Source organism: Carassius auratus, chromosome 46, assembly GCF_003368295.1.
Source record: "Carassius auratus strain Wakin chromosome 46, ASM336829v1, whole genome shotgun sequence".
Lineage (NCBI taxonomy): Eukaryota > Metazoa > Chordata > Actinopteri > Cypriniformes > Cyprinidae > Carassius > Carassius auratus.
In genome coordinates this window covers 5788018-5798779 of record NC_039288.1, presented here as the reverse complement: position 1 = coordinate 5798779, position 10762 = coordinate 5788018, and the positions used below count along the sequence as shown (strand labels likewise).

The window sequence follows — 10762 nt, the reverse complement described above, 5'->3', positions numbered from 1 at the left end:
TTTCTGACCCTGAGATGGTGATTCATTGAACTCACTATCACGTTGAATCATCTTGCGTATTAATAATTCTCTTATCTCTTGCACAAATACTTTGTGCCTTTTTATCAGAGCAGTGAGATACATTCTTGTGGAGGTAAATAGATAACATTCTGCAATTTGTTCTCATATGAGTATATATTATATATATATATATATAATATATATAATATATATATATAATATATATATATATATATATATATATATATATACTCTAAACTAATATTATCTAAACTGTAAACCTCAAGTGTCAAATAAGATAAAAGAGAATTTATTTATATCTTTTTTAAACTTATTGTTCAAGGTATGATTGATGTCCAGAGCCAACAAGGAGTTCTCCTTGCCATTCATTTCTTTGGCCTGCCTTGGTTGTATTTATGCTCTCTGGTCTGTGCTGCAGAAAGAAATCTTGTAAGTGGTCTGACATCACAACACTTTCACACCAAAGAGTATCTTCCTTGTGCACTATACATATATATAGTTCTTTTTATCATCTAATGTTGCTGTAATGTTTTTATTTTTTATTTTGAGCTATGCAACAAGAGGACAATGACCGTGTATGAACAAGATGATTTGTAAGAAAAAAATGTTTTATATACGAATACATTTTAATTTATAATTAATTAATCAATTACTTTATATAGACCGATAGATAATAAATTGTTATTATTTTTTTTGTTTTCAGCAATGAGGACAGTAAATATGGTGAATGCAGAAAAACCTACAGCAGGTAAACTATTTAACACATTCTGAAGGGGGAAACACATCTAATTATAGACTTATATTTACTGTCAGTGTTTTACTTTCAGAATACAAAACACTAACTTTCACACACATTTTCTGTCAGAGGAAAGCTGAAATTCTAAATGTAATCACCATTAGCCAAAATAAAATATTTTATTCATATCATGTCTATTTTTTTTTTTAGTGCAAAGGCCAAACCAAAGAGTGATGCCTTCAGCCTCAAGGTGAGATCTTTTTAGCTGTAGTTAGTGTAAACAGCTACTCACTGTTTATTTAGTGTTATAAATGTCATAGTAATGTCCACTTTATCTAATATATCTTATTATTTTGGGTTGGGGAAAATGTTTTTTACATAACTGAAAGCATTCCCGAGGCTGTAACGATTAACTGAACAAAATCAATTGCCAGTCATTGCCGAATAATCATGATTGAAAGAGCAAAATGAAGGCAAAGTTTCAGGCGTGATCAATTTATTTCACAGGCTTTCACCGATGAACAGGCCTTTCAATAGTAAGAATTTCGGATGTTTTAAAACTCTTAAAAAAAGATTTATTTTTCTAAGATGCATTCAATATTTGAATGATTTTTCTTTCTTCTTTTTTTTTCTCGACTGTTTCCAAGCAGGTGAAATCCACTGGAGTTATCAAAACCTTCCAGCTGGTAAGTCATCGATATTGCAGTCGTAAGATGTTACTTTTGATGAAAGGCATTTTAAAATACAAACTAACCTATGGTATTGCATCTATTGGTTTCCTTCAGCAGAAAAAGGCATCTTCGAACCAACATATGTGTGAGTCATATTTTTTCATATGGTTACCATATGTGAGGAAAAGAAGTCTACAAGATACTAATCACAGACTTTGATTCGCATTTTAAAAATGATTCTACATTCTGCATCTGATACGCTGATACTTTATTTTTTTAATTTTTTATAGGGACCCAATTCCAGATTCAATTTATGTAAACGGAGATGACTCATCGTTAGGTAAATGTTGTGCTTGTTAATATCATTGTCTAATGCAACCATTTGAGATGGTTTCACTCTCTCAAGTTGTTCACAGGAAAAATGAGGTCAAGTAACATATTTAAACTGAAGTACCAAGCAACCTCTAAAACAGACCTGTAGTTGATAAATACAGTGTGTCTATTTTCAAAAGCTACTCTTCACACACAAGTGAAAAAGTGTTTACTGGTGCGATTTACTGCATATATGAACAAGATGCTTAACGCAGTTTCTTTTTAAAAAAATGCTTCATTTGCGTTCCTTAGATTCAGATTCAGGAAAATACGAGAATATTTTTCAAACAAAAAGAAGTGCAACATGACTCAGGGTTGGTGTTTTTTTTTAGTTATTCTCATATCTATATTTAGTTTAGAAAATCACATTTGGTACCTCTTAGCTTTCATCAATAACATGAATAAAAATGTTTATATGTGACCCTGGACCACAAAATCAGTCTGAAGTTGCGCGGATATATTTGTAGCAATAGCCAAAAACAACATTGTATGGGTCAAAATTATAGATTTTCTTTTATGCAAAAAATCATTAGGATATTAAGAAAAATAAATATTCCGTGAAGATATTTTATAAATTCCCTATCGTAAATATATCAAAACTTAATTTTTGATTAGTAATATGCATTGCTAAGAACTTCATTAGGACAATTTTAAAGATTATTTTCTCAATATTTCGATTGTTTTGCACCCTCAGATATAGTTGTATCTCGGCCAAATATTGTCCGATCCTAACAAACCATACATCAATGATGTATACTTTTCAATAAGGAGAAACTGACCCTTATGACTGGTTTTGTAGTCCGGTGTAACATAAAACAAAGTCCAGTAACACAATATAATTTTTTATTAGGACAATTACTTTTTCCATAGTTTTTAAGATTATGTTTTTAATATTTAAAATACATATACATTTGTGATTTAGAGCGATTTGGGATTTTAACTTTTTTTTTTTTTTACTTTATATGACTTTTATAAAAATGGTCCTTTGCTTATTGTGTTTGATAATGTTTCTGCAGATAGCTGTAATTATGTAAATTGGGACATTGCAAATGAGGAAGGTAATATGTTCATTATTAAACCATTAACATTGATAAAACATTTTACAATTTAATCATGAGACAGCGCTGATAATTTTTTTTTCTTTCTCCTTTATTCAGATGAATCCGACTACGTGAATGAGATCACAAAGTGAATAGGAATGACTTCTTTTTTCAGATTTTGATCTAAGTGGCATTTACTGCTATTAAATTAAAGTGTTTAAAAAGTGTACTGCTTGACTTTCTGAAGAAGTCAAATAAGATTAAGTGTGGATGTGCGTAGTCAGCTCTGCTGATCAATAAACAATGATTTAATAAACCGCCAGTGAATACATAAATGCTATAAACTATGAGACGTCTAAAATATTTTATGCAACAAAGGCACAAACATGAGGGCTTCACATGAAGAGCTGTGCAATGAAGATTTGAAGCCTGTTTCATAGAGGTGTGACAAATGAGTCAGATGAATTAACATGCCCTTTTCATAACAAGCGAACGAAAAAGCAATCATGGTGAGAAGCAGCTTTAAGTCGGGGAACATTATATACAATTAAGTGTATAAGGTGTAATTTGGTGTCGGCGTCTGCTCTTGATAATGCTTTCTCCTCTGGCTCTAAAATTGTCACTGGCATCACTAGGTTGAAATCGAAACCTCTAGAACGGTCACTTTTTCTGCTATACTATTTCCGACATGTACTGTAATACAAAATGGAAAATGACTGTTGGAATGAACTTAACTGTGCATGTTAATTTGGGCTGTTAGCAGCGCCTCAAATTCTCATTATGTAAATGGAATTAGTTCTACTATGCCAAGTACTTCAACACCAAAAACAGCCCATCAATCACAAACATAAGAAGGATTTTGTTAATTTTTATTAATGCAATTGGTCATTTTCACAATTATGCTTTTTTTTTTTCTTTTACAAAATATATAAGTCTTGTTCTGGAGTTAAAGAACACTGAGGCTGTGATCATTTGATAACATCTCTTGTCTTTAGCTGGCATCAGGTGCAGCAGTCTTGCTGCACAGGCGACCCAACAGCCCAGCCATCTGTAACAGAGAGTTCACTCCTTCTGCCACTTTCATATGTGTGTAGCCAATTTCCTGGGGATCAAATGTCCAGTTCAAGTGTGATTAAAATAAAAATGGTACATTTCTTGTTTTTATTCAAGTAATTTCCCCCACATTAAAACATAACAAATATCATAACAGTAAAAAAGCTCATTTATTTAAAATGTTGAGACTAGATAACAATGACTATTTTATCTGATTTTCTATGATACTTTCACATTGAATGGTGAAAACATTTGTGATGCTGCCTCTATTGTGTTAGATTTCATTGCAGTGTATTGAAAAAGCTTAAAAGCAAATGTAAATGTTTCTTAGAATTTACTAGAAGGGCAATACACACCTTAATATATTCCAGCTTCAAATATTCAGCCATCTGAAAGGTCTTACACACTCTAAAGATGTTTCCAATGATGTCCTCTGGTGAGTATCCGAGTGACCAAAGCTGCTCAATGATCTGTAGAAAGACGCATAATTGCGGTCTTACCCAGCACCTGCCATTTCTGAAACTGACCCTGAATATTTTCTAAGGGCAAATGTTTAGTGCTACCTTGTAGGCTTCATCAATGTTGGCGTTGACACAGTGCTCCAGCATGCTTTTAACCAGCAGAGGATGTGGCTCATCACACACCTGCAGAAGCAACACTGTTGGTACTTCACCAATACATTTTTATATTGAAATGATGCCCATGCATAAGACAAATAAAATGCATATAAAAATACCTTAAACACATTTTCACTGTTGATGTAACCAAATCCAGAATTTGTTGACTGCAAGTTATTCAGAGCCTAAATTACATACAAAAAAGACAAAAGTATAAGGTTAATATTAATAAGGTTTACCTACAATGTACATATTTTTTAAATGTTATTCAGAGACTATCTATCTCTCTCACTCTCTCTCTATATATTTTTTTTTATCTAGTCTCTAAATATCTTATTAAATATGCATACTTTACGTAAACATTATTAATTGTGTGTGTGTGTGTGTGTGTGTATATATATATATATATATAGAGAGAGAGAGAGAGAGAGAGAGAGAGAGAGAGAGACACACACACACACACATGCATGCATTCATAAATAAAAAGAATAATCAAAACCTTTTTGGTGGCTGTTATTATTATTATTGTACATTGCTTTATTAACAATAGCAACAAAAACAATAATATTAATAACAACCTTTTTTTCTACTTAATGTTTATTATTACAATTAAACGAATTAACACATATAATACATAAATTAACATTTTTGGTAAACAAAATAATATTCATAATATGTACACATAAAACTAGAAGTGGTAATTGACCTGACCTGTCTCATGTCCCCTTGCGCGGTGAAGATGATGGCCTCTAGGCCGTCGTTGGTGACATGTAAGTTCTCCTGCTCAACCACCTCCGTCAGACGCATCATGATCTGGTCGTCTCTGAGCTTGCTGTAACGCAGCACCGCGCAGCGGGACTGGATGGGCTCTGCAACCCAGTGAGAAGATAAACTGAAAAACGTCTGTTTCATATGTACGCTGGCATGGACTTTTAGTGTAATAGTTCATTGAAGCATGTCATCAAAGATTTAAATGTCAATCTGTTATAAACAGCATTTTTGTTTTATGTGCCACATTGCTCACCAATGATCTTATCTGATGCATTACATGCCAGAGCAAAGCGTGTGGTTTTGGAGTAGATCTCCATGGTTCTTCTGAGAGCCTGTTGGGCTCCATCTGTCATGCTGTGGTAAAAAAAAAAAATACAAAAAAATACAAAAAACATTTGCATGAAGCATTTTTTAAATCTACAAAATGCAAAACTTTGAAAATGTATTTTTACATAAATATTTTTTTCAATAAACATGTAAATTAAATCAAATATTTTTAAGAAAACTATTACTCTTACCTGTCAGCCTCATCCAAGATTATGATCTTGTGGCGACCTTTAGGGAGTGTGACCTTTTGCTGGGCAAACATTTTGATTTTGTTTCTCACTACATCAATTCCACTAAAATTAAAAATAGGCAAATAAAAAATGAATTAGTGGACATTAATCTATGAATATGATCATCTAAAACATTCAATGTGCAGACACTTGTTTAATGACACTCATTAGTTGTACAAAACCTTCAGCTTACGTTTCTTACCGGTCATTTGAGGCATTCAACTCAAGCACAGCGTCTTTCATGGCTGGACCAAGAAGAGCTCTGGCCAAACACAAAATACTGGTCGTTTTTCCAGTGCCAGGAGGACCCTAAACACAAACGAGGTCTCCATTTGAATGCATAGTGACACGTGAGTAAATTCAGATGCCACCTGGTTTTGAAAGCACATTTTAACTTACAGCGATGATGATGTTGGGCACATTTCCTTCTCTTGCAAACACCTGCGACAATAACAGGGCAAAAGATGAAACATCAGCATTTCTAGAAGCTTCCTGACCACTTCAGGGAAAATCAGTATGTGACTTATGTCATACAGACCTCCAGTCTGCTGACAGTTTCCTCATTTCCAACGATTTCATTCAACTTCAGAGGTCTGTATTTTTCAACCCTGGAAATAAAAACATTTAAAATACAATTATTCATGACAGTGAGCATGCGGCTGCAGAGAAAAAACGAGCTATGCAGTTCAGCTGCTGTAAACAAATCTGCAGCCTCGCTATCTTTAGCGACATTAAAGTCATTCAAACACCACAACAGCAGGCTTACAAACAGTACATTACCATGGTAGTTCATAAGCATTCGTTGATGATTTCGGTGCAGTATCATCCTTTTTAGGCGGTCCGTCGGCTTGACTTTGTTCAATGTCTGCTTCTTTCATTTCAACATCCATGTTGCCTGCGAGTAGCACACATTCCCGCCACAACAGGAACAAAACAGATCTGAAATGACGCCATTTCCGGCAACAGCCCATTACTTTATAAGTAACAGAAGGGGTTCTATAATAGATAACATTCAGTTAAGAAAAACATGGTTATTATTACCATATAGATACTGCATACCCAATAAAACGTGAGAAGTGTATTTTAAGATTTAGCAAAATATATACACTTCTTACGTACTTGTGTCAAAATATTGTATATTTGCACCTTCTGTTAAAATGAAAGTGAAGACATTTGTTATTTATTTATTTATTTTCACGTCCTGTTTCATCACTGTTACGGATTTTTCTAAGTTAATATGAACTATAATTTACTGTTTATTAAAAAATGAATCTACTTTCTTTTATTTTTATTTAATTTGTAATAAAATTCTATTTTCACAAACAAATATGTCTTAAGGAAATACCTACTATTAGATGTCTTATGTGAAGTAAAGCATTTTATCAAATCATTAAATATGTACTTAATTTTTGTGTGTGTGTACCATGATTGATACCTGTTTTTTCTCCTCTTACTTTTATTTTGTTCCTTTCTTTTTGGTTTATGTGGGAATGATACATTATGCAATTTTTTTTGTATTTGTGTAATATGTACTTTTGCTGAAAATGTTCTAGATTTCCAAAATGTGTGTTTGCACATCGTTATGTTTAGAAAAAAAAAATTGTACATGATACTTTGCACCTGCATATTTTTTAAATAAAAAAAGTATTAATCTTTCTTTATTAAAATTTAAAAAATCTTTATTTAAAGAAAAATATTCATAAAAATAAATTATTCTGGCACTTAATAAACTGGAACGGAAAATGGAAAACTCTAATAAAAAATAATAAAATAAAATATCCTGCTTGAGATAATACGTTAAAATAAATATTTTAAATTCTGTATTTTACACCAAAATATTCATGAATTAATGCAATGTTTGAACAAATTTAGTACTGTTTATAAACAAATATGAGAAATGATAGACACTATTTATTTATGAATGAATGAATGAAAAAATCTTGCTTTTTAGGTTTGTTGAAATTCCTAACCTTCAGAGCATCTGTTGGCCAATCTAAAGTTTCTTCCAGAAAAAAAAAATTTAAATAAAAAATGGATCAGATTGTCTCTTCGCATCTAAATGTAGGACAATGATCCCTAAAGAGGCTGAAAACATGAAGACGACAATAGCTTTACTAGCTGCTCTGAATACACAATGGCTGACAAAAAAAAACAAGTACTGTAGATACAGATCGCAACAAGATCGTCCGTGCCTGCATGCATAAATAAAAACTGCAGAGCTGTGGAGATCAGTATATATCACACAAATCACACAGTCTGAGAGTGCTTGTGCAAGCTATCTTTTTATTCATAAAACAATAACATTATAAATGTCTGAACAAATAAGAAAAGAAAATGTAACATTTTTAAGTTTAAATTGTTTATTGTCCTCTTTCAGACAAAACATATTTTTGATAACAATTAAATAGGCCAAGAACACAAACAAAATGTTAATTAATAATTTTCTTTAGGCAACTGCAGTTACAGAATAAGAATGCAACAAAAGTAGTGGTTAACAAGCCTAAATGTTTGGAGAAATAAATCAGATGTATAAATTAGCCTACAGTTTTGCATGACTGAATATAAAATTATGTGAAATATAGTGTCAGGCGTCTATTATACACAACAAATATTACATCTGATGGCTTCCTGAAATCTTATATAACTGTATGTATAGATTAGCCATTAATGTTTCAATCATTTGAATGAAAATTACACTTTTGTACCTTCACAGAATCCTTTGGACAATCTGATATTTCGCACATGCTTCATTCGTATGGCGAAACTTCATCTTCAACTTCAACTTCCTGACCCAGCCACGCTTAAAGATGATTATGGAAGCAGGCTCTGCGCCAAGATGTTTGAGCACAGCAGCTACTGCTACTGTATGATGAAAACTGTACTGGCAAATGTTTGTATGTTTATCCTGATGAAGACAACCCTATCATGTCATGGGCTTGGAATAATCTGATTTCTTCTCTTGTGGTGGGCCAAGGCTGGTCCCTGACCGTGTGGTAAAAATCCAAGAAGGAAAGATATAAGAAGAAGTTTTCTGTTAGCATCATGTACCAACTTAAAAAAAGTGAAGAAAGGTCTGTTTGGAGACCTGGAATGATTCCATCTCAGGATACTATTATTGCACATGCTAGACATGAATCTTGAAGGCTGAAGACAGAGACTGAAAGCACATTAACATACCTATAGAAGGATTTAAAGTGATTTTACACCACGTGTTCCTGCAGGGAATCTCTGCAAGAATGTGATGCAAAAAAAACAAAACAAAAAAAAACATTCAAGATCTGTGAATGATGCTTTTTTATTGTATTAAATGTGATAAAAAACAATCTCACAAGGGTTTTGAAAGTTTTGAAAGTTGCAGTCAAGTTTTGAAACCAAACTTTTTAGGCAAATCGTCTAACATCAGTGCTTGAAATTTGAAAGTGAAACCTAACTTCAGTTTTATGCATTGTTATTCCTTCTTTCACTTCAGTCAACTGCCAACAGTTTTGCGAACACATTCAAAAGTATGTAAATTATAACATATGGAGTAAGAAATGTATGGTGCAAAATGAAGATAATCCATGCATCTAGTCATTCATGAAAAACAGATTTCAGCATGTTTAGGACAGTATTTTCAACTGCTACATAAACCTTTCAGCCATTAGCCAACCTGAACATTTGCACATTTCATATTTTCATGGATTTCTCTCTCTCTCTCTCTCTCTCTCTCTCTCTCTCTCTCTCTCCAATCACTTTACTTTTGTATGGAAAGGTGACAAACAAACATAACTTTTAGTTTACTGTAATAGTTTTCCCAAAAGTGATGCATATTATACTATAAACAAGAAAGAACAAGAAAAAAACATTTTCAAGTGCACGTACGTTAGAAATATAATCTTAGCTACTTTGTGAGGATCACCATAACAGTGTTTTTTTTTTTTAACAGTATTTTTGTCCTTTTTTTCAGTAAAAACATCTAAAAGCAAAATTGTGTTAGCAAATGTTAGGACTTGTGTAAGTTAGTATAAAGAATAAATCAAAACCAAATTTTGTGAGGTTTATGTGTAAAAAAAAAAAACTTAGGAGAGAAAAAATTCCAGTAGGTAAGAAAATTACATTATACAAATATAAACATTTGTACACTGTACATTGAACACGTTTTAAGGAAATGATAAACACAAAATTTTGCTACAGTTCTTAAATGCTAATCCAAATATATTTAGTCCTGCAGCTTTATAATATGGCACTGAGCCAAATAAATGACTGAACATTTTTTTTTTTTTTTTTACTGGAAGAGTGACATTTCTGCAACATGAAACGTGAAATCAGTCCTAGCTTTCTTTTCTTTTTCTTTTCTTTGCTTTTCTTTTCTTTTCTTTTCTTGTCTTTTCTTTTTTTTTTCTTTTCTCTCACTCGCTTTCCGAGTGAACCACCAGTGCCCTGATTAAATATTTAACGCCAAAGCCAATTGTTCAGTGAACTTTCAGTGCATAATTCAGGACTGGATTTAGCTACATTTCTCACATCTGCCCTGAACATGTAGATCAATAAATCATGTCTGAGAACAGCTGCTAATGAGCCAGTTGACATTAAAGCCCTGGAGAAGAGCTTTGAGCCACCTGCAGTGAGCTCAACCTGCAATCCTTCCCCAGGTACCACCGATGAGAACTGAAACACTTAAGCACATCTTCAATTTCTCTCTGGGTGTCACGGTCCTCTGGGTGGGATTCTTATCAGGAGGGACATGTTAATCTAGTGTGCAAATATTTAGTTTTCACAAATAATAAAATATAAAATAAATAAATAGAAGAGCATTTGCCGAATTGACAGAGTGTGGTAATCACATGCAGGACAGCTATTAATAGTCTTATATCTTCACAGGTTGCAAACATTTGCTGTAACTTTACCCCCCACCCCAGACTTTTATACAGTAAATACAAAGAAT

The 10762-nt window shown here is 32.7% G+C and overlaps 1 protein-coding gene and 1 long non-coding RNA gene across 2 annotated transcripts; one reads left to right on the top strand and one right to left on the bottom strand.

The window, feature by feature from the left end:
* The first annotated feature begins 755 nt into the window (after positions 1 to 755).
* LOC113063978 (uncharacterized) lies at positions 756 to 2093 on the top strand. The gene is made up of 7 exons (XR_003278765.1): positions 756 to 769; positions 968 to 1007; positions 1265 to 1293; positions 1405 to 1443; positions 1543 to 1573; positions 1719 to 1768; positions 2053 to 2093. It is a non-coding gene; the product is annotated as an uncharacterized LOC113063978 (long non-coding RNA).
* Positions 2094 to 3692: 1599 nt separating this feature from the next.
* On the bottom strand, positions 3693 to 6728 carry LOC113063977 (replication factor C subunit 2-like). The gene is made up of 11 exons (XM_026234450.1): positions 6619 to 6728; positions 6377 to 6446; positions 6238 to 6279; positions 6041 to 6147; positions 5800 to 5901; positions 5535 to 5635; positions 5222 to 5379; positions 4630 to 4695; positions 4457 to 4537; positions 4250 to 4363; positions 3693 to 3942 (listed from the first exon to the last, which is right to left on the bottom strand). Exons 1-11 carry the CDS (start codon positions 6726 to 6728, stop codon positions 3832 to 3834), a joined length of 1062 nt encoding a protein of 353 aa, XP_026090235.1. The 3' UTR covers positions 3693 to 3831.
* Between the last annotated feature and the right edge of the window lie 4034 nt (positions 6729 to 10762).